General features: G+C 50.8%; 1 protein-coding gene and 1 long non-coding RNA gene across 5 annotated transcripts in view; one reads left to right on the forward strand and one right to left on the reverse strand.

Moving 5' to 3' along the window:
• The window catches only part of LOC109263112 (uncharacterized), a 30,002-nt gene extending 8,520 nt beyond the window's left edge, over positions 1–21,482 (reverse strand). Inside the window, exons 1-2 of the long non-coding RNA XR_002078076.2 lie at positions 21,342–21,482; positions 20,755–20,994 (exon numbers count right to left, since the gene is read on the reverse strand). This is a non-coding gene — a long non-coding RNA (uncharacterized LOC109263112). The remainder of the gene's footprint in view (positions 1–20,754; positions 20,995–21,341) is intronic.
• PLA2G4E (phospholipase A2 group IVE) overlaps positions 1–22,952 on the forward strand; it is a 60,353-nt gene that overhangs the window by 36,289 nt on the left and 1,112 nt on the right. For 3 of the 4 annotated variants that reach the window (XM_019442469.2, XM_019442470.2, XM_053889166.1), the window contains 16 exons: positions 457–497; positions 2,108–2,150; positions 3,010–3,073; positions 3,913–4,073; positions 4,174–4,260; positions 4,643–4,680; positions 6,824–6,959; positions 8,201–8,337; positions 10,889–11,111; positions 13,750–13,864; positions 14,384–14,521; positions 14,917–15,024; positions 15,566–15,769; positions 16,641–16,807; positions 18,045–18,228; positions 18,676–20,740. In XM_019442469.2, the coding sequence (XP_019298014.2) occupies positions 457–497; positions 2,108–2,150; positions 3,010–3,073; positions 3,913–4,073; positions 4,174–4,260; positions 4,643–4,680; positions 6,824–6,959; positions 8,201–8,337; positions 10,889–11,111; positions 13,750–13,864; positions 14,384–14,521; positions 14,917–15,024; positions 15,566–15,769; positions 16,641–16,807; positions 18,045–18,228; positions 18,676–18,896 (2,067 nt within the window). In that variant the 3' untranslated portion in view covers positions 18,897–20,740. Of the gene's footprint in view, positions 1–456; positions 498–2,107; positions 2,151–3,009; positions 3,074–3,912; positions 4,074–4,173; positions 4,261–4,642; positions 4,681–6,823; positions 6,960–8,200; positions 8,338–10,888; positions 11,112–13,749; positions 13,865–14,383; positions 14,522–14,916; positions 15,025–15,565; positions 15,770–16,640; positions 16,808–18,044; positions 18,229–18,675; positions 20,741–22,952 lie in introns of those variants that run through there. The other variant, XM_019442471.2, reaches the window with a different exon arrangement.

The raw sequence follows: 22,952 nt of genomic DNA on the forward strand, positions 1-22,952 counted from the left end.
TGTTGGGATGGCCCAGGGAACAGGGGACAGATGAGGGAAAAGAAGAGTAAATCTGAAAATCAGAGAAAGAGCTGGAAAAGACCAGGATATTACCCATTCAGTCATTCAACAGAACTTTATTTCCTACTATGTTCCAGGCACTGGGAACACAGCAGAGAATGAGTATCCTTGCTCTTGCCTGAATTACATTCTGGCAGGGAAATTAAGGTCCAATGAAGTCACAACTTCCTGAAATTATACAAGAGGTGGGAAGGAATGGATGAAGGAAGGAGTCCCTATCCTTCAGAGTTGAGCTTACAGGGGACAATAGTTCAGCTCTCTTTTGCCCAAGGTGCTGAGCCCCTTGGGAATTCAGGAGAGCAATGGGAAGCGGGGGGTAGAAGCTAAAGGGGCATGTTCTGGGGAAGACAGGTACAGCCCCAGCTCACAGCTGCCTTCCTTTTATCCCTCTGCCAGGGCATGGAAGAGCTGGAGGTAGAGTTCCTGCTGGAGGAGAGGTGAGTAAGTCCCAGCCCCGTAGGACCCCACTGAAGTCCTCACTCCCCAGTGGCTCCAGGCACAAGCATTTCAGAGCCTAGTCTGCCTTTTTGCTGCCTTCCCCTCTTCCACGCTTACCCCTGACACCCCACAGGGTGCATCAGAATCACTTGAGGGTTTCTAAATACTATAGGTGCCCGGGCCCCACCCCTACTCACACTATTCTACTGACATCAATATGGCTTCAAAGATTAAGAATTCTGGCCAAATTGCCTGCCTCAGCTCCCTTGCATTCCTGAGAGTGGCCTCTGGGAAGAATTCCTGCCACATGGTGATGGGGTCTCGTAGATGCCAGGCTGAGAAAGAGGTCAGGACCAGGGTGTCTCATCCTCAACCCCAAATTATTAGAATAAGCTCCCCCAAACCCTGGCCTGAAGCAGCCTCTCCCCCTCTGCACCCAACTCTAGAATCACATCAAGAGGATGCTCAGGCCCAACATATGGGGTTATTTCCCATCATTTTCAATTAGGAAAATGACCCAGGTCTTGAAGATACGACTATGCTGGGAACTCAAGTAGAATTAGGCCCCAGAGCTGGAAGATAGGAAAGAGAAGAGGACAAAAAGAGGAGGGGGGAAGGGAATGGGAAGGGGAGGGGAGAAGTCTGCTCAGGATGGTAGTGTGCCTTGTGATTGGGCAAACTGGGCAGCTGACTCCTCTCCATAGTCTTGGTAGAGCTGAGCACCACACCCTCCCCACCCCACTGCCACCCCTGCCATGTTAGGATCTGCAGAGGAGCAGGGGGAGGGTAACAAGAAGGCTTACCAAACTCCACTCCAACAGTCCTCTGCCTAGGGGCTCTTGGAACTCTTTGGGGTGCCTCATTTCCTATCAACAGCTGATTGACAAATTAAAATCAACTCTGTTTCCCATTGAAGAAATCTGGGCTCTCTCCTCCAGTTCTTGATCTAACAAGACTTTTAGGGGGGAAAATTCCTTATAGCTTGCGAAATGAAACGTGTCACAATTGGTAATAAGAGTTGATCTGGAGACACAGTCATCTTGGGCCTAATTTTGGCAAGGGAGGCTGTGGACTCCCCTAGACTAATTGTAACCTTGGAGGCTTATGTTCCTGACTTTATAACATGAAGACATTTCATATTCACCAGGCCCCTCTCTAGCTGGGTCATAAGTGTTTGTTAAATGCATGAATTAAATAAAGCGCAGACAGGAGAATGGGTCATTTTTGCCACCAGAACTATTTACTGCATCTGTTGCAGCTGGTGAGCTCAGGCCCCTCCCTGCTGCTACCTATTTATCCTCATAGTTCCCTACAGCTGGGCATAAAGAAGCATTATCCCTGAAGAAAAAAAAAGAAAGAAAGGAAATAAAGAAATAAAGGAAGAAAGAAAAGAGGAACTCTTTTCCTTCCATCCTATACATTTATTTTTTTCCTATTCTATTTAAAATGTTTGCCACTTTTTCCCTTGACAACCCGCAGAGCTAATGTTTCTTAAGCTGCTATTTTTCATAAATTTTCATTATTGACCCTATTTAGGTTTTTCAACACCTTTGTGAGAAACCAGGCAAGAATGCTATAACTGACAGGGAGTTCTCATTTTGTTTTCCAGTCCCTTTCCACCTGAGACCCTCGTCACCAACGGCGTGCTGGTGGTAATTGTCCTTCCAGGTGCCTGTAGCTCCAGAGGCCTCATATGGCTGCTGCTCCCAGGGGAACAGAAGCTGAGCCCCTGTCCCGGAGGCCGCCAGGAGTCAGACTAACTAAAGCAGGCCATTTGGGGGCTTGGATGGGTGGAGCAGGGACTGGGTCCCTGCTTCTAGGGAGGAGGGAGCTGGGGCATCCATACCCTGGCCCAGCATCCTGTGTCCCACAAGGATGGCCCCTCCCCTTGGGAGGTTCCCCAGTAAAAGCACCCACTTGGAAGCAGCCTCCTCCCAGAATCTGTCTCTGTCCCATTTCCCCCCAGGTCCGATCCCTCTATAAGCACAAGCTCAGTATTTAAAAGATTTTCATAATTCAGCTCTTGGTACAGACATCTCAGTTAAATGCATTTAAAGCCTTAGGATTCAAGGAGATCTCCCCCCGCCCCCCCCCCCCCCCACCGCCAAATCAGCCTTTGGGAGTTTGTGGTAAAGGAATTTGACTTTAGAAGAATGTTTTGTTGGAAGTTCTCACTTCCAAAGCTCACAGTGGAATGTCCCCTCTTTTTATTTTGGACCAAATCCCTCAGGTTCTATCCCTGACCTGTAGCTGAGAACATGGCCCCTAGTAAAAGGTGACCCTACATCCTAGATTTTTCAGGACGGCTTCATTTTCAAACACTGCATCTCTTAAGGAGATGAGAAGCCTTGACTGGGTTCAGAAAATGTGGTCAGCACCATTGTTCCCTGGAGTCAGCCCCAAATCAGCCCAGCGCTGAATTTATCCCCTCATTCTTCACCTCCTCCCTTTGGCCTGGCAGAGGGAGGACACAGCTTGTGACCAGATGGACTCTCCCTTCCTTTGTTTTAGTCTCGACAAGTCTCCTGCTTAGAGGTTCATGCAGAATGCAGGAGGCAGAAGAAGAGCAGGAAAAGTGAGTCCTTTGACCCCCGCTGCTGCGGGGGGGTGGAGGGGGGAACAGGTAGTCTTTCTTCCCACCGCTGCCCTAAGCTCAGTCAGGACTGAGCCTGGCTGGGGCTCCTCGGGATCACACCACCCTCAGGGGCCATGAATCCCGCCCCCTCCCCTGCTCTGGAAGGAGGATGCTCTTCCAAGTACCCACATGACCCTCAGAACCTCTCAGGCCTGATGAGCGCCCTGGGCTGAGGTCAGAGGCACATCCCTGCCCACTGTGCCCACGCCGGTCTGCACTGCACTCCTGCCAGACCAGAGGTTCTTGGCAACACCCAGGGCCCCTCTAGCTGCACCCATTCCTCTGGTCATATTATAATTCATGGAGGGTCCTAGAATTTTATGGCTGGCAGGGACCAAAGAGATCGACAATTACAAGACTCTTCCGTTCACCGCGCCACCCCATCTCACCCATTCAAGTCTTCCAGTCCTGTCCCAAGAGAGGAGAGCAGCCTGGCCACACGCACATGGGGAAGGGTCGGGGAGAAGGACCCACACGCCCGAACGGGTGGTGCGGTGAGGTCCTGCTTCCAATGTAGTAGGAGGGGGACCAGTCCAGAGGACTCAGTATCTCAGGGCTTTCTGGGAACTTCGTTTGTCAGCACCACACACAGCCTTGTTAATTGCAGATTCCTGGGATCCGCGTGGCCCTACAGAGTAAGACTCTGAGGCATTTTAACCAGGGCCCTCGATGCTTGTAAACCCCCGTCCTGGGTTCCTCCAGCTCGGCATTTTCCTGATCCAGGCTGGGGGTGGGGAAAGGGGCTTCTAGGGGCTCAGGCCCGTTGTCCTCTCTTCCAGTGAAGGACCTCCTGGTGACAGTAAAGGAGTCCTTCGAGCACACCCAGCGCGTCTCGCACTGCCAGGAGCCCTGCTACCTGAACCTGTCCTGCTTCCACTACCCCAAGTACTTCCAGCCCCGGATGCACGTGGAAGTGCCCAAGAGCCAGTGGAGATGTGGGGTACAGACCAGTGGCAGTGGGGGTGGCGTAGGGCACCGGTGCGGGTGGGGCTGCCAGAGGAGCCCCTCACCCCCCTCACAGAACCCGCCTATCCTTCCAGCCCTGCTGCTGCTGTGCGCGCAAGAACAGCCCTGTCTGCCAGCCCCTCGATTGCCTTCCTGACGGCCAGGCGGTGACCCTGCCGGTGGTAAGGGCCCGGGTGTGAGAAGGGGCCCCTGAGCAGCTTAGCCCGAAGCTCCTGCGGCAGACAGATGGGGAGAGCCTGGGGGGTGGTGATGCGTGGGGGTCTCTCAGGTGGGACAGAGGAGTTTTGGAGGAGTAGGAGGCTGTAAGCTGCAGCAGGGAGCCAAAGAGAATGTGTAGAGGCTGAGAGAAGGATCGCAGAGGGAATCCAGAAGAGGCAATGAGGGGAGCTTGTGCGTGCATGTATGTGCATATGTACCTATCTGTGTGCACATGTGTGTGCTGAGTCAAGTCGGGGTGGACAGTATGGTGAGACTCCACTTTGTCAGTTGGGACCACTTGGCTCTAAGTTGTCTCTGCAAAGCTGTTCATCTTTCACTTCCCAGGGTGAGAATTGTGAGTTACACGTGAAGTCTACACCCTGGTAAAGTACCCTCTTTCTGTCTGCCCCTCTTATTCATCTTAGGGGGTAAAATGTGGTTTTGAATTGCATGTCCATGATGGCTAAGGAGGTTGAGCATCTTTTCATGGGCTTTTTGGCCATTTTTATATCTTTTTTGGAGAAATGTCTCTTCTCCAAATACTTTGTCCATTTTTTTAAATTGGTTATTTACCTTTTATTGTTAAGTTGTAAGAGTTCTTTTTATATTCTGGATATAAGTCCCTTATCAGATATATGATGTGCAAATATTTTCTCCTATTCTGGAGGTTGTCTTTTTACATTCTTCTTGTTTATCTGGAGAGAGAGAGAGAGAGAGTGAGAGAGCAAGTGAGCGAGAGCGAACATGCATGTGCAGAATCTTAAGCAGGTTCCATGCCCAGTGCAGAGCCCAAAATGGGGCTCGATCTCACAACTGTGAGATCATGACCTGAGCTGAAATCAGGAGTTGAATGCTTAACCAACTGAGTCGCCCAGGCACCCGTGTCTTTTTACATTCTTGATAATGTCCTTGGAAGCAAAGACGTTTTTAACTTTGTGAAGTCCACAGTGTATCTACATTTTTTCTTTTGTCACCCATGCTTTGGGTGTCAGATTTCAGAAACCATTACCTAATCCAAGGTCATGAAGATTTACTCCCATGTTTTCTTCTAGGGGTTGTATACTGTTAGTTCTCACACTTAGGTCTATGACCGATTTTGAGTTATTGTATACATTCAGCAGGAAATAAGGATCTGGCTTCAACCTTTTGCATGTGGATGTCCAGTTGTCCCCCCCACCCCCCCCCCCCCCGCCATTTGTTGAGAAGACTATTCTTTCCCCCTTTAAATTGTCTTGGCACCCTTGTCAAATATCAAGTGACCATTTACAATTTGATTAGCCCTTGGACAAGTTATTTAACGTCTCTAGGTCTCAGTTTTTCTCATCTGTAAACTGGAGCAAAACCAAGAATACTGTCCACTCTTGCCTTGCTCTGAGGATCCAGTGAATACATGTCCAGAGAACACATGTGAAGTACTCAGTGATCTGTCTGACAAGGGGGACACTCAGCAAATATCAACTGCTGTTGTTTTGTTATTTAGTTTTTGTCGAGGCCAAGGAAGGAGTTATTTCCTCACAGTTGTGTCTCTAGTACTATGCTTGACATGGAGGAAACACAACGGCAGAGCTCCCAGGCTCTGCCTTCCAGGACATGTGATCTGGTTAGTGAGTCAGGCTGCTAAGTAAGATTCAGGTCAGAAATTGTCAAGGTCCCTTCACCCAGAGCCCCTGGGGAGCTGAACCTGAGAACACAAGAGTTATAAGTAGGCAGATGGAAGAAGCTTCTGGTGAAGGCAAGGGCTGCACAAAGGCTCAGAACTGGGACTACTTCTGGGCTCTGAGAGCCAACAGACCTCTTCTAAGAAGTAGTAAAAGGTGAGGTTGGACAGACCAGGTAGGGTCTTGACTGCCAGGCCAAGAGCCTGAACTTGTCCAGGGCAGGGATGTGATAAAAATAAGGCAACTGTTGGACATGCGGAAGCAGCTCCTGCCCCACCTGCCTTGTGGACCTGTAGGGATGATAGGGTGACATCAGGACTATAAAGGGTTTTTGTCAGTTTCACAAACACACAGAAAGAGTATTAACTCCAGGAGCAGGAAGAACTTACCGAAGAATGAGAGCTCCCCAGGAAATCCCTTACTGTAGAGCCTGGACCACAGGGATTGGCCACAAGGATCTCAGGGCTCCTTGTTACCCACATCTGGCCTCAGGCTACCTGGGGGTAACCTCAAGTAACCTGGTGGTATCCCTCAAGATACCGGGGGGAAGCCTTTCTGGAGTTTCCAAATCGTGCTGAGGAGGCAGGGTTTCATCGAATCCCTGATTTTGTCGAGGACCTGTTTAGAGTGCATCACCTAAGGCTTTAGGGGCTGCTCGTTTGTCAGTCTCACTAAGTACTGAAGACAGAATGGGAGTTAAGCACGGTTAGCCCCATTTTACAGATGAGAAGGCAGAGGCCCAAGGTCACAGAGGTGGTATAGGGCAGAACCAGGCTTCAAGCCTATGTCCAACTGACCCCAAAGCCATGTCTTCTCCATAGTAGTGGAATCTATAGGACCACTTAGCCGAGGCCCTCTGTCCCTGTAGCCCCCAGACGCTTGACGTGCGGCTGGGCTTCAGCCTATGCCAGGCAGAGCTGGAGTTTCTGCAGAAGCGGAAGGTGGTGGTGGCCGAGGCACTGAAACAGGTGTTGCAGCTGGAGGAGGACCTGCATACGGACGAGGTGGGTAAGCAGAGGTCTGCCAGCCCGGCTTAGTCCCCCTCTGAACTGAGCTGGTCCTTCAACACTGCTCCTTGCCAGCCACCCCCAAGCCCTCCTTTGCCCCAGCGTGGCTTTGGCACTGCCTTTCCTGGGTGCCCAGCTGAGGGCTGTGCTGGAGGTGATTCAGTTGTGTGTTTGCAAAGGGAAGGGAGGGCAAAGCGGAGAGAGAAAGGAAGGAGCCCCAGTGGCCCCTCCCCATGCACTAACAGGTCCTGAGGTCTTTACACAGGGACAAAATGGCCCCTCGCAGCCAGGAAACATCTGAAGCTCTAGCATCTCCCCCCAAAAGGCTCTGGGCTCTTTGTTCTTCAATTCTCCCTCCCCGCAAACATGCACAGATACAGGACCTCCAGAAAGAACAGCAGTCAGAAGCCCCAAAGAAGCAGCTTCCCCTCACTGGGCCAGCTTCTTCCCATGGGGCAGACAGTGTGCCTTTGTTAGAGCCTTTGTCACCTTGCTGGTATGGACCAAGGCCCACATCCCCCTGAGCAGCAGGTCACCCTGCAAGTGCGGACTCCTGAGGCTGACCCTGGGCGAGAGGATGGAGACCTCATGCCTGCAGAGAGCTGTGATGAGCCTTGAGGCGACAGAAGGATCTTACAATCCCCACTCAAAGACAGAGTACATCTTGGCAAAGATCCTCCTCCCTGCCCTCCCATCTTTAGGGAAAAACTGCAAGGCATCTTAATCCTATATAAAGCCAGAGGTGACACCCCTGCTCCTTCCCACATCAACAATTCATGGATTTCTGCTGTTATCAGTTATAGTACATACTGAGCACATACTGTGTGCCGGGTCTGGGCCTGGTGTCCTAATATCATATGCTTCTCTAGAGGAAACCATTAGGGAATCACACACTAGCTGGGTTCTGAAGCAAATTACTTGGCCCTCTGGACCCCAGTGTCCTCAGCTGTTAACTGAGGACCAGACTAACAGCATTAAGAACTCTCCTGGCCGTGATGTTCTGATTGACCAAACTGTGTGAGGCTTCAGACCCTCACCAACTGTTGGTTTTGGAGCAAAGATCTAATCCTAGACCTACTGGGTGGCCCATCACTCTGAAAGGCCGTTTTTAGGCCACCCAAAGCCTCACTCTGGTTGTCCGTAGCCAGCTATGCTTCCTCCATCTAAGCATTTGTCTGTCACTCCATGTCATCTCCCACCCAGCATTGCCTCAACAGTCTGCCTCTCTATGCCCCCAGGTACCATTGATAGCCATCATGGCCACTGGGGGTGGAGCAAGATCCATGACCGCCATGTATGGCCACCTGCTGGGGCTGCAGAAGCTGAACATCCTGAACTGTGCCAGCTACATCACTGGCCTGTCAGGGGCCACCTGGTAAGGAGCTGGGTGTCACTGTCTGGTGGGGCCCAGAGAAAGCAGTAGATGGGCTGGCCTGGGGTCTCTGGTGAAGCTCTCCCCACCCCAAGGTAGAGGGACTCACAAAGACTGGGCAGCTCTGCCACTTAGAGCTGTGTGACCTTGGGCAGAGGCTCGACTTCTCTGAGTCTCAGTTTCTGTATCTGTAAAGTAGGGATAACAATGGCACTGACCCCATGGGGTAGTTGTGAGAGCCTCTCCCAGTACCAGGTACCTTGAGGCTGTGGCAGGGACCCTGGAGCACGGTGGCCAGCTGTGAGTGAACCACTGCTGCCACTGACCCCATCCTGCCGGGAAGATGCAGTGCCCTCTCCAGCCATGCCAAGTATCCCAGGCTGGGTGGAGCTGGCCCAGCTCTGGCTGCGCACACTTCGGCCCACCCCCCATCCTCGCCCCTCCCTCTGCCCTGACGGCTTCCTCAGGCTCCTACCTCCTTGCTCTCTGCTGATGAGCAAGGAGAGCAAGCCCCCCAAGGTGAGGCCAGCGTGACATCCACTTCTCCGCGGAAGTCACAGTTCCTAGGGCCCACGATGCTTGTAGAAGCCCACAAAAATGTTTTACTTTCTTTTAAGGTCAGGAAAAAAAGAAGAACTTCTAGGATGAAGGAAATGTTTTAATAAATAACATTATTATATTTGTTTTTATACAGCAGTCATAAAATATAATTTTTAATGTCTTTACGGTGGAAGAGGCTCACTGATGCCATAACACAGCCCTGGTCCAGGGCGGCAGGGGCCCCGTGACCACAACTGCATTTTCTGTCAGGGACTAATGGGCGTCTGAGCCCTCAATGTCCCAAGCTGGGCCCCTCATCCTGGAGGACCTCTAAGTAACTTTCATTTGAGCAGTGGATATGAACTTGCCCTAGGAAAACCAAGGGCTGCTGGTGCATCAGAACTCCGAGGCTTCAGCCCAGATGGGACAGAAGGATAGTTGACATTTATTGGCATTGCTCATGGGTGGTACATTAAGGAGATAAATCCTGCTTCCATCAGGGTGGAGGGGAAGCTGTATCCTCCTGGCCCTGCTGGGCCAAGCAGAAGACTAGGAGAAACTTAAGGGGAAGGGGGGAAGGGGGGAGGGTCTCCTGGCCTGGGGAAGCACTGCAAAGTATTCTTTAAAATCAATCGAATAAATTTTTTTAAAAAACAATTAGGGGCGCCTGGGTGGCTCAGTTGGTTAAGGGTCCGACTTCAACTCAGGTCATGACCTCGCAGTTCATGAGTTCAAACCCTGCGTCGGGCTCTGTGCTGACAGCTCAGAATCTGGAGCCTGCTAAGGATTCTATGTGTGTTTGTTCTCTCTCTCTGCCCCCCTCTCTCGCTCATGCTCTGTCTCTCTCTGTCTCTCAAAAAATTAAAAAAATTTTTTTTTAATTTTTAAATCAATCATTTATAATGGTTTTGAAAGCTTTTTAAACATGTAAAAGTAAGAATGAATCTTATGGAGAGTAGGGTTCTTTTTGTTGATGAAATCTCTTGACTAACCCCTACCTTCCCAGACCAGAAACAAGCCCTGTGAAGGAAGAGGCCACTGCTCAGACAACAGTGAAGCCACAGACAAGGTCCCCCGCAGGATATGGGGTTCCTAGGTGCTGTCCTGACATAGACAGAAAGGTTGGGTCCAGGCCATGAAAAGGCAAAAACCCAGGGCTGGGGGGATCCCTGTGTTTGTTTCACTCTTTTACCACTGCCCACATATAAGTTAAGAAGAAGGCGAAATAAATCTTTAGCCAGCATTATAATTATGGGAATTAATGTGGCAGAGTGGAAAGAGTCCAGGGTTTGGAATCAGCCACGCCTGGGTTCAATTGTTGGCCTCACCGCTCCATGACCCAGCCCTTACTTTGTGCCAGCTACTGTTCTAACCACTTTAAATTGCATGAACTTGTATAATCTTCACATTAACTCTGTGAGGTTAGGTACAATTATCATAGTTCTCTCCATTCCACAGATGGGGAAACTAATGTGAGGTGCAGTTAGATAACTTGCCCAAGATGACACAGCTAGTGAGTGACAGAGTCTGGGTTTGAACCAGGAAGACCTGGTTCCAGAGTCCTCGCTTTTTTTTTAATGTTTATTTTCTTTATTTTGAGAGAGGGAGAAAGAGAAAAAAGAGAATGCATGGGGGAGAGGCAGAGGGAGAGGGAGAGAGAGAGTCCCGAGAAGGCTCCATGCTGTCAGTGCAGAGCCCAATGCAGGGCTTGATCCCATGGACCATGAGATCATTATCTGAGCTGAAATCAAGAATCAGATACTTAGCCAAGTGAGCCACTCAAGTGCCCCCAGAGTCTTCTTTCTTAAGCAACATGCTCTACCTGGCATGTGGTAGGCAGTCAGGAAAGGGTGGCCATCGTGACTATGAATAATAATGTTCACCCCTTTCCTCCAGGCTTCTGACCTGGTTGGTCAGGGTCTCCCGTGACCTGTCCACCTTCTCTCTGGCCAGGGTCTGGTGTTGATTGGTCCAGGGCTGGCTCAGTTCTCTCCCCATGCCTATCTGTCTCCAGGACCATGGCTACCTTGTACCGTGATCCTGACTGGTCCTCCAAAAACCTGGAGCCGGCCATATTTGAGGCACGGAGGCATGTGGTCAAGGACAAGATGCCTGCCCTATTCCCAGACCAGCTCTGCAAATTCCAGGAGGAGCTTCGGCAGCGCAGTCAGGAAGGCTACAAGGTCACCTTTACAGATTTCTGGGGCCTTCTGATTGAGGCCTGTCTGGGGGATGAGGTAGGTACTCAGCTTCTTCTGGGGTCCGACCTGCCCTGGCTGATGTCCAGCTCTCTTTCTTCATGAGGGGGAGTCTGGACTTCCATTTCAGTGGAAGGAAGTTAGGTTAGACCTGCAGATTCATCTTTGGACCATAGGAAGCATGAGGTGCCCAAGTGCACTACGGAAGAAGACGGTGGGATTGTTTACACATACCCTGTGAGAGTATGACTGAGACCCTCGTGGTGGGGATGGTGTAGGTACAGTCCTGCAGAGAAGAGCGTGTCTTCTGAGAGCCATGCGAAAGACACCAGGAAAGAAAATGGGGAGGGACCTGGAGGAGGCTGGCGAGTCATCAGACTGTGATACAAGTCTGACCCCAAGTGGAGGAAAGAGGGAAGAAGAGCTGGGTGGAAGCATCCTAGACTGCTGGTCCAGAAGGTTCAGCAGGCTCTTGGAGAGTCTTCTGGACAAGTCATCTGTCAGAGGAGTTTTGTGCCCTCCATGGGCGTGCATGGGCCTGCCTCAGTATCCCTCATGTCAGTCAGGGGCTGGGAGCAGCCCAGTGGGAAGTGTGACCCCAGCACAAACTCAGTCATGGATTTCAGAGCATAGCAGCTGAGGTCCTTAGTTGAAAATCTGCAATGCTCCTTCTCATGGCTACCACACGGAAGACGGGCCCGAGGAGGTTCCTTCTGCCCTGAGATCTAACAATCAGAGCACTACATGCCCAAGAAGGGAAGCAGTCTGTGCTGGGGCTCTCAGATGCTGTGAGAGCCATGTGGGTGGTGGTAGAGCAGTGGCATCCCCAGGGATGCTGTGTTCCTGGACATCAGGGTGAGCTCAGCTAACACCCGGACCCTTCCAGCTGCACAGGCCCCAGGGAGGAGCCAACTTTGGCTGTTGCTTGGCCCTAAAGCAGAACTTTCCACCTAATTTCTATCCAGACCCGTGGTTCTCTGCCCCGCTCCCAAAGGTATCTGAGGAGTTCTGAATTCAAAATAGAACTTGCCAGGAGACAGAAGGACGGCAAATTATTTTCTAGGAGGCTCCCTCTTCCAGAAAACCCAAACAATTTGAGAAACCAAGGATTACCTGAACCTCGTCTTCAGAATGCATTCATTCCTTGGTTTTTTTCTGTCAACAAAATTAAGTGCCTCCTGCATGTCAGGGGGTTCAGAATTGAGGCACTCAATAGCTTTTTTTTAAATGTTTATTTATTTTGAGAGAGAGAGAGAGAGAGCACAGGTGCCAGTTGGAGAGGGGCAGAGGGAGGAGAGAGAATCTCAAGCAGGCTCCACACTCAGCTCAGAGCCCAACACGGGTTGGGATCCATGAGCCTAGGATCATGACCTGAGCTGAAATGGAGAGTTGGATGCTTAACCAACTGAGCCACCCAGGTGCCCAGTGCTCGAAGCTTTTGATGGATCCCACCCACCGTCCCCCTCTTGATTACCCACCATCTAATCTGTCCTTATGATGCAGGCAGAAGCTGAGGGTACTGGCTTTTGGATTCAGGCAGGATGGGGTTTAAATTCTGGCCCTGCTCTGTGCTGTTCCTTAAATGGGAATTATATCAACAAGTGGTAGTTAATAATTCTAACTCTACTTAGTGCCCCATGTGCTGAGGAGGAAAAGCACCAAGGCTTTTGACAACAGAAGTATGAGTGTTGCCTGACGTTTGGTGTGGGAGGAGCCCAGTTTCCCCGGAAAGCAAGTCTAGGGTTGATGTTGGGAGATCTGTGCTCCTCCACTCTGGCCAAGGCAGGAGGCTCTTTCCCTTGAGACTGGGTTCTTCTCTGAGGCTATAGTTTTCTGTACTTCCAGGACAGTCAGCTCTGCCGTGCCCAGATCTCTGGGCCACTGTGACAGGCACCCTGCTTGCCTTTCAAGGGAGGCCCAAGTGTTATTTGTCCCACACATATGTTTACCATCTCACGCAGGTTCAGTGGCCTTCACACACTTGAGTAACCGTGGATGGCCACCTAGCAGGCAGCTGCTTAGGGTCTAGGGTCAGAGCCTGGGCCTGTAAGACCTCAACTGGCCTTGTCTATATTGGCTGATTCATTCGGGAAGTGGCCTGTGGCCCTGGCTGATCTGCAGGTTCCCACTCTGATTTTGCAACACAGATCTCTGGGGACTAAGTGGGATTGTGGCCCATCTAGTGCACAGTTTTCCAAGCCTTTCATTTAATTTTTTTTTAAGCAGCTCTTTTTCCCCTCCCAAACAAATTTTATGAGAGGCATGCCAAGTAGATAAGAAAAATGGACTTGCTCGAGTTAAAGTGGGGTGGAAATTATGGGAATGAAGAGGGACAATGGTGGCCTTTTCCACCCCTACCTTTTTATTCTCTGGTCCTTGAGACACAAGGAGAACCCTGGGACTCCCAGGAACAGCCCTAAATGGCAGATTCAGTCCCACTCCTGTCCATATGTCTGGGATGGTGAATAGCCCAAGCGTGGGTGAACATTCTACGGGTGCATTTTAAGAGCAGCTTTGACCAGTGTCAGCTGGGACCTGGACAGAGGTCTGGTGGGCTCAGGAGCCAGGAAATGGTCTGCTGGAGTGTCCAAACTGTCCCCTTAATTCTGCACTGCCTCCAGGCGGCTTTGCTTCTTCTCCTTAACCATTTCATCCCCTTCCCCCCAACCCCCCACAGAGAAATGAATGCAAACTGTCAGATCAGCGTGCTGCTTTATCCCAGGGCCAGAACCCCCTGCCCATCTACCTCACCATCAATGTCAAGGATGATGTAAGCAACCAGGATTTCAGAGGTAACACTGGTGGCTAGAAATTTATAAGGGGGTCCCTTCTCAGCAAGCAAAGGTACCCAGCACACATACCCCGCCACCATAGTTTTGCCAAAGTCTACATCAAAAGACTGCACTGACAACTGAAGAAATTGACTTTACTACCCCTTCTGTGTAGATGGATCAGTCTGGTGGGGTCTTGTGGCTTTTCTAGGAGCAGAGGTTTGATGGATAGGGAAGAGGTTCTACATATTTCTTAAGCTGACCAGAAGGAGGGACTCTAGAGACCTGCCCTGTTTCGAGGTCAGTTGTGGTCTCCTTTTATCCAATTTGGTGGAGCAAATGAGCCATTGCAGGCTACTAAGTAGAGTCGTGCCCTGCCGGCAGAGGCTGGTCGCGGGCGCCCCCATGTGCCCTTCGAGGGAACTGCAGCCTCCCTGCCCCAGGCCCCACGAGGTCCAGGACCCGGTAGAAGCGGTGAGGAGGGGGGACGGGGCTGTCCAAGCCTGAGACTGACACCCTGCCCTGTGGCTTCGTGTGCAGAGTGGTGCGAGTTCTCCCCCTACGAAGTGGGCCTGCAGAAGTACGGCGCCTTCATCCCCACTGAGCTCTTCGGATCCGAGTTCTTCATGGGGCGGCTGATGAAAAGGATCCCAGAGTCAAGGATGTGCTACATGCTAGGTGACTCCTGGTATCCAAGGCCCAGGGGCAGGCCACCCCCCACCGCCCGCCCCATGCTGGGCAAACCACCCCCACCCCCCCGCCGGCCCCATGCTGGGCAGGCCCCGCCTTTGAATTAGAGGAGTGACAGGGAGGCCTGCTCTATTCCCCCAGGATCTTGTCCTGGGTGCTGCTGCCGATTTGGGTTATCCTTGAGCATGTGACCCTCCTGCATTTGCCAGCAAGCCCTCATCAGTCCCGTGTGTCCAGCTGCACTGTGGGGAGAGGGAAATCAAAGTCTATCCCACCTCCTGAGCAGCCTGACTGGAAGGGAACATCAAGGCCAAGGTAGAAGCAGTCAGTGTCTGGGTAGGGGCTCTGGGATAGAACTGCTCACGGCTGGCCTTGGTCCCTAGGTTTGTGGAGCAGCATCTTCTCCCTGAACTTGCTCGATGCCTGGAATCTGTCCCATACCTCAGAGGAGTTTTTCCACAGGTGGACGAGGGATAAAGTGCACGACATCGGTGGGTGACCCACTGGCTTCCCCTGTTGCTTGGGCGATGGGGGGAGGGATGGATCACAAACTGAGGACCAGTCCACCTGCCATGTGTTTTAGCATCACCTCTGGTTCGCAGAGATGAGAATGCAGCTAGGGTTAGGTCTTCCCTGCCCAGAGGGGAGAGCCATCGAGGCCTATTCACAAGCTTCAGGGGCCAGTTGTGGCCTGATGGGGGGTGGGGGAAGGGCTGGCAGAGTGGCACGGTGCCCAGGAGAACTAAGGGGTTAGGGATCTATGAGCAAAGTTAAAGGTGGCTCTTCCAGATTCCCTATCCTCTCTGGGACCCCGCCCCCCTTGCCTGTCATCACCCCTCATCTCCATTACGCTTCCCCTGTTCTCTCGCCTGGGTCCTCCTGGCCAAGGCCTTAAAACTTAGGCAAGGAAGGTATGAACTGCACTTACAGTGGCTGACCTCTGGGTGCCAGGTAACAATGCATGGCTTCACCTGGGCCATCTGGGGACCCCAGGTCTTGTGACCTGCCTTCTCTCCTCCCTCTCCCCTGCAGAAGATGAGCCACTCCTGCCTGAAATCCCCAAATGTGATGCCAACATCTTGGACACCGCGGTGGTGATCCCAGGGTCCTGGTTGTCCAATACTTTCCGCAGCATCCTCACCCATAGGTCCTTCGTGTCTGAGTTCCACAACTTCCTGTTGGGGCTGCAGCTGCACAACGACTACCTCCAGAACAGCCAGTTCTCCATGTGGAGAGGTAACCCGTCCTGGCTGCTTGCCTGCCTCTGCTTGGATAAAGGGGAAGTGCATGTTGAAGCTGCCATGGAGAAAGGATGACAAAATCCCCCGACCACATTCATCGGGTTGGGTGGCAGTCTATCCCCATGGTGTATTCCATGTTTGGTGAGGCTGTGAACGGTAGGTGGAGCGGTGCTCCTATTTAATTAGTTGACTCTGTACAACAATTTCAGCACATAGAAGCTGGGACCCTGGTGGGGAAATGTGGGCCCTGAATTTCTTCAGTTGTGCTCTGGGGGCACCTTTTAGTGTGAGTGGCGCCTTAGAGGTGGGCAAGGATGGCCCAGCTCAAGAATCCCCCACATGGCGAGTGGCAGAGCCAGGTCTTAAACTGTGGTCGTGCAATTTCAACTCAGTGCATCTCCCAGCGCCTCTGAGGCTCAAAGATTGACTTGCCACCATCATTTGTATTTTACTTGCCCGCAGCCTGCAAATGGCTGCTTTGGCCTGGCCTAATGATCCTCATTCTCACTGTCCGGGGCAGAAAGGACAGCTCTGAGCCCAGGGTCTGTACTGATTTATAGGGTGTAAACCCTGTAAACCCTATAAACCCCTGCAACCCCACAAGCAACATGGCTGAGTCAAAGTAGGTTTTCTATGTGTATCCCATAAAAGATTTGCAACAGCCCCAAGATAATGCCGCTCTTCATCAGTCCACCCCAACAGGGCGCTGTGACTCACCAGGCATCCTGCCTGCAAGCAGGAGGGTGGGAGGGCCAGTCCCAGGTGAAGGAGCTCCAGGCAGGGTATTAGGTCCCTACCAGGTGCCTGTGACCATCCTGAGATCATGGTGCCAGTGCATGATGGTAACTGGATATCTTGGCTTTCAGACACGGTGCTAGATACTTTCCCGAACCAGCTGACGGGGTCCGTGAACCACTTGTGCCTGTTGGACACTGCATTCTTTGTCAATTCCAGCTACCCGCCCCTCCTTAGGCCTGAGAGAAAAGTCGACCTCATCATCCACCTCAATTACTGTGCTGGGTCCCAGACAAAGGCAAGTGTAACAGAGAAAGTCTGCATGAGCAGAGCGCTGTGCCCCTTCTGAGACAGGCCACTGAACGAGCCCCATGAAGCTGAGAAATGGGAGAACACGCATTCCCCACAGGTCCAAAGACTTAGCATCGGAGAAACTCAAGCTTCTATGCCTGATATGAGGTTGGCTGTCCAAACCTCAGGGGAGGGCAGTCAGCTGACCTCCACATGCAGTGTGAGGTTTAAGTAGATTCGTGGAGCGAGTTCTAATTTTATTTCTGAGCAATTTTATTATCTGAGCATTTGCTGTATTTGGCAATTCTTAAGCTGAAAAAAAAAAATTTAAAAATAACCTTAATAGAGTCCAGTCAATTCTAAAGTTTTGTACCATTTTGAGAGCTTATGATGTCCTATTTTCAAAATAATCACATTGCCCCTTTCCCTAGAAAATATGACCCTCCATGTAATTATATTAAGAACAGGACCAGAGGTTTTTTATTTATTTTTCTCTGTTTACCTTTGAAAAGTTCTGGCCTTTTAAGGGAAAGAAATTGTTTTTTGGTCTACTTTCATACAGTCCTATTCTGAGGCCCAGGAAAGGGAAGTATAGATCAATGATAAAGCATGACACCAATGACGATGACTTCAGTTTGTCAATGAGTGACAATGTACTTTCCTACACACGCTCTCACCTTATCTTTATACCAGCTCTTTGAGACAATGACAAAACTGCTATTATTCCCATGTTACAGGTTTAGTAAACTGAGGCACAGAGAGTAGAAGTGGCTCGCTTATTATCACACAGCTAGTGAGCTTAGAACAGGGGGCAGAATGAAGGCGATTCTGATACTCTCAGCCCACTTGCTCCTTCTGTGACATCATGTTTATAAAGATGCTTTTTCAGAGTCGGCCCTTTGTCAGTTCCCAGGGCCATGCACATCGCACAGGAGCCTGACCAGACATGGCTATGCCTGGTGTGGCTCCAGTCACCCTCAGGCTGCCACCCCCATCTACCCAGGTTGTGTTTGGGTGAAGCATCATTGAAAGGGCTCCATCCACCTTCAGAAGGAGCTTTCACTTGGACACAGACCAACCTACTGCCTTAGGCTCTTTGTTCTAAAAATAGCACAAACAGGCAGAGTAGTTAGAGACCTGAGTTGTTAGCAGGGGAAATCAGGAAGCTGGATCTAAGAAGTTCATGTTTCTTACCCACCCCCACCACTCCTAATACTCAAACATGTCCTCTTGTGATGTTCCAGCCCATGAAACAAACCTGTGAGTACTGCTCTGTGCAGAATATCCCCTTCCCCAAATATGAAGTGCAAGAAGGGGACGAAAATCTCAAGGAGTGCTACCTGATAGAGAACTCCCAAGAACCTGATGCTCCCATCGTGATTTTCTTCCCACTCATCAATGACACCTTCCAGAAGTACAAGGCCCCAGGTAAGCCACCTCTGAGCTTGGCTCCCACCACCTGCTAGCCTTGGGCCAGGAGCTCCTATCTTTAGACTTGTGCAGTCTTTTGACTTTACTAACAGGAAAGCCTGGCTTAGCTCTAATCTGAGTCAACCGTGGCTTTAGGAAGAAAGAAAGGCCCCCCCACCCCTCCATGAGCCAGCAATGCCGTCTTCTACTCTTTCAGTCATTCAGCATTTATTGACATCCAACTGTGTGCCTGGCACTGTGTCATGCCTGGGCAGCCCTAAAATGTGCAAGTCACATCCCTGCCCCTGAGGAGCTTGGAGGTGTGCGTGTGGGTGTGCGTGCATGTGTATGCACGTTTTCATGCAGGTGTGTGCGCCCATGTGGGCTGAGACAGGCCATAGGGAGAGATACAGAAACAAGTCATTACAACCTTCCATGTATAGCAAGTCCTTCTGCCACCTCCAGGTGTGGAGAGGAGCCCCGAGGAGCTGGAGCAGGGCCACGTTGACATTTATGGCCCCAAAACTCCGTATGCTACGAAGGAGCTGACATACACAGAGGCCGCCTTTGACAAGCTGGTGAAGCTCTCTGAGTACAACATCCTGAATAACAAAGACAAGCTCTTTCAGGCCTTGAGACTCGCGGTGGAGAAGAAGAAACGCCTGAAGAGCCAGTGTCCCTCCTAAGTCCTAGGGAGCCTCACTGATCCTGTGTCTGCTCCCATGGTCAGAGGCACGGAGCCCATCAGGGCTGACTGGCCTGCATACCAGCTCTGCTCTCTGGTGAGGGGTGCAGGCAGGCTGGCCCTGGCTTTCTATCAAAGAAATATACATTTTTAAAAGTTGAGAGAGAGAGAGAGAGAAGAAGACAAAGGAAGATAACACAGACATGTGTTGGGATTTTATACCCATGGCATTTTTTTAAACCTTTCCCTGCAGGGAAAAGGGCCCAATAGCCACAGGCTCCCACACATGTCCAAAGTGGCCTGAAGAAGAGGCTAGTTCCTAAGAAACTCGGCCTGCACAGTGGAGCTCAAAGCCCTCTCGACTCTACTGCTCTCTGCCTCCTGGCACGGAGGGCCTCCAGGAGTGCACAAGAGGACCTGAGGAACACTCTGTGTTCTCTGGAAAAACAATTTTTTAAATTTAAGGCAATTACGTTCTTGTGATTTTTATAGGCTATGATATTTTGTGGTTTTCATTTTTATGAATCAGGGTATTAATAGATGGCGTGATGCTGGAAGATCTAGACAGAGTGCTAGATATCCTGGTCTCTTCAACAACAAAGCCAAACAGGTGACTGATGGGTTTCAGCAGCCCCCCTGCAGCCACTCAGAGCCCCAGGACTGGTGATTCCTGAGATCCCACCCACGCAGCCCCCCATCTGGGCCCCCAGCTCCAATGAAATGCCAGGCAAAGCCCTAGTCTACAGCTCAGGTTCACAGAACAAGGATCTGGGATGCAGCTGAGGGACGTTTGAGTAGGTAAATGGATTCAGGCATCAGGCTGGCACTCGCTGACCAACCTGCTCCAGGAGCACCGCTGAATTCTCTTATCACCTTCCTCTCTGGTTTCCAGATGGGATTATTTATTTCTAAATGGGATTCCTCTTATTTATCATGTAAACACAATGGCCAGCACATCCCACCTCTTGGAGAGTCACCCCCAAAAGAATGAAACTAGGAAGGATCAACCTTTAAGGGACTCGGTTAGCCCTGAGGAAGAAGCCCATCCTTGTAGATGGTTTGCAGATAAATCACTGGGGAAAGGCCCAGGACACAGAAGCCCAGTCAAAGTATCCAGGTCTCCCATCAGGCTGGGAACTTGACTAAAGAACTGTATAACCTGAGCCATTGAGATGTCCAGGCCGATGGAAGGTGTGCTCAGAAAGGCACGTGGTCCCAGCAAACATGGAACATAGGGCCCTCTTTCTTGGTCTCTATGCTCCCATAGGCAGTCCTTTGGTTGTTAGGAGATGGGTGACGATAAGTAACGAAAGTTTAGAAAAAGCAACTTCCAAAATACATCCTTGGTGGGCCACTGGTTAGAAATGCAGAAGCTCAGGCCCCACCCCAGCTCTGCTGAATCAGAGTCTGCATTTTAAGGAGATTCTCACCTCCTCTCTGTTGCCCTTCCCCCAGACCCTCATCCCCGTAATGGCTACACATATTAAATTTGAGCATCGTGGACTCGCACCATACTCTCCTATAAGCTGGGAAAGTAGGAATTAATCAGCTCACCTGAACCACTGGTAAACAAGGCTTCCAGACCTGCAAAACCGGTCCCCACCCAGATAATGCCGACCCGGGACGCCACCCGTCTCCTCCACCAGAACAGCCAACAGCCTCCACTTTGACATCTTTTCTTTCCATCTGCAGCAAACGGGCTCTCCTTAAATTAGCAGAGTAGGTCAGGCCACAAGACCTGTGTGTTATAAGATGAAGGCAGCCCTGCCTTAGATTCCTCAAAGTGTGAGGCTTATAAAACCATTGTATTATTTGAGCACAGAATAAAATGGCCATGTGGGTAAACGCCGTTGACTCACCTTCATTCATTATCTGGTGCTGCAAAACATGCCTAACTCCTGCCCTTGTCCCTGCCTGGGCTTCTCACACACCACGGCCAGCCCGCGGCGTGAGAAGGCCGCTGTTTCTTCTGTTTTTAGGAAGCCATGTCGGCAACCAATGGGACACCAGCTCTCGCCGCCTGGTGCCCTTTGAGATTCAGATGGTTTCAGGAAGCACTGAGCGAGCAGAAGGACAGGCAGCCGGCCCCAGCTGAGCACCTACGGAGCACAGCGGTCACTAAACAGCCTCTGCTTTCCAGGAACTTAGATTTGAATTGGGGCAGGGCAGGATGACAAGATTTTTATATGAATTTGAGAAATTAAATAGTGACTTCACTTCTGAAACAATGCCGGCAACGTCACAAAGCAGGAGAGGAGCCAGGACTGCACAAGGGATAAGGACAAAGTGTCATCGACCCTGACAGAGGCAAGGGTACAGTGGTGGGGAGGCCAGGGAGGCTCCCTCCTCAGACCCCCTGCTCTCTGTCTGTCATACACTTAAATAGAAAAAAATTAAATAAAAGTCCTCTCTCCCCCAGTGTCCGTCCCTGCTTGTCTCCCCTTACCTTCCCAGGAGACCGGCCAGGATGCCATACTGCCACGCAGCTCAACCTGTCCCACGGCGGATGTTTTCTGTCCCTATTTCCCCACGAAAACACTTCTCCCCAAGGTCGCCAATGCCCTAATTACCAGATACACTGAGCCAAATGGCACCGGCCCTTTACAGGCCTTATCTTACTTGATTGTTCTCAATATTTGCCACCGCAGACCACTCCTCCTTCCTGAAACCCTCCCTTCCCACGGCTTCCTTGCCAACAACCGTTCCATTCAGACCTGCCTGCAAATATTACCCTCTCGCTACATGCCGGTCACTGTTGTAGGCCCTGGGACAATAAAAACGATTAACAATTGACCCCACACCTCAAGGAGCTTCCTTCTGGTCCCACGTAGGAGGGCTTCATAAAAACAGCGCCTTGCAAAACAGAGGGAAAGTTCCATATTAGCTGCGTACACACGGGGCACGCATTAAGGGTTGCCAGCCAGGCTCCCCCTAGGGGGAAGGGGCCAGATTTGCTGGACACCCATCCATCGTGGATTTCTTCCCACGTTTCAGCCCTTCCTCTGGTCTCACCTCCCCTGCTCTCCATTAACTGCTGGTATCCCCTGGGGTGCTCTCCTCAGCTCTCCTCTCTGTTCGCTCCATACTCTCCTTAGGCAAACGCGTCGACACCCAGGACTTCAATTACCACTTCCATCTTGAAAATTCTCAAACCTTTAGCTCTAGCCAAACCAGTTTCCTAAGTTCTTGATTCATGTATTCAAATTCCATACCAGTTAGCACTACTTTTTTAAAAATTATTTATTTATTTTGAGAAAAAGTGTGTGTATGAGCAGGGGAGGGGCAGAGAGAGAGAGAGAGAGAGAGAGAATCCCATGTGGGCTCCATGCTGTCATCACAGAGCCTGACACAGGGCCCCATCTCAGGAACTGTGAGATCATGACCTGAGCTAAAATCAAGGGTCAGATGCTTAATCCACTGAACCACCCAGGTGCCCCTACTTTTTATTATATAATCAAAAGATCAAAAGTTAGAGTGACTTAAAGAAGATATAAGAAATTTATTTCTTTCTTATTGGAGACCCAGTCTCCTTTCAGCTCTTCTGCCATCCTCAAGCTTGCCTTCCGGTCCAATATGGCTGCTGGAGCTCCAGCCATCCACAATGAACACACCAAACTAGCCCTGGTCTGCCTAGCTCTGAATTTCTTTCCTGTGACAGAAAATTAAACTTTTATCTTAACAAGATAACAAGAATTACCAGTTGTTCCAATTATCTGTTGCTTAGCAAACAAACAAAAACAAAACAAACAAAAACCCATAATATCATGGCCTAAAATAACCACCATTTTATTACACCCACAGATTCTGTGGGTCAGGAATTCAGAAAGGGCACAGCAAGGACAACTCTTATACATGTGTGGGGCCTCAGCACAAATGACTTGGACTGCCTGGGGAGGACTCAGATGGCTGGAATCTGGAATAGCTGGAGCTGAAGGATCCGCCTCTGAGACGGTACCTTCATTCACAGGTCTGGTGCCTGAGGGGGGAGGGCAGAGAGGGATGAAGGACAGTTTCCATTCGACTGACTGTAGTGCACCTTCATGTGACCTCCCTAGTA

Source organism: Panthera pardus, unplaced genomic scaffold (genome assembly GCF_024362965.1).
Source record: "Panthera pardus isolate Hobbes unplaced genomic scaffold, ASM2436296v1 HiC_scaffold_24, whole genome shotgun sequence".
NCBI lineage: Eukaryota > Metazoa > Chordata > Mammalia > Carnivora > Felidae > Panthera > Panthera pardus.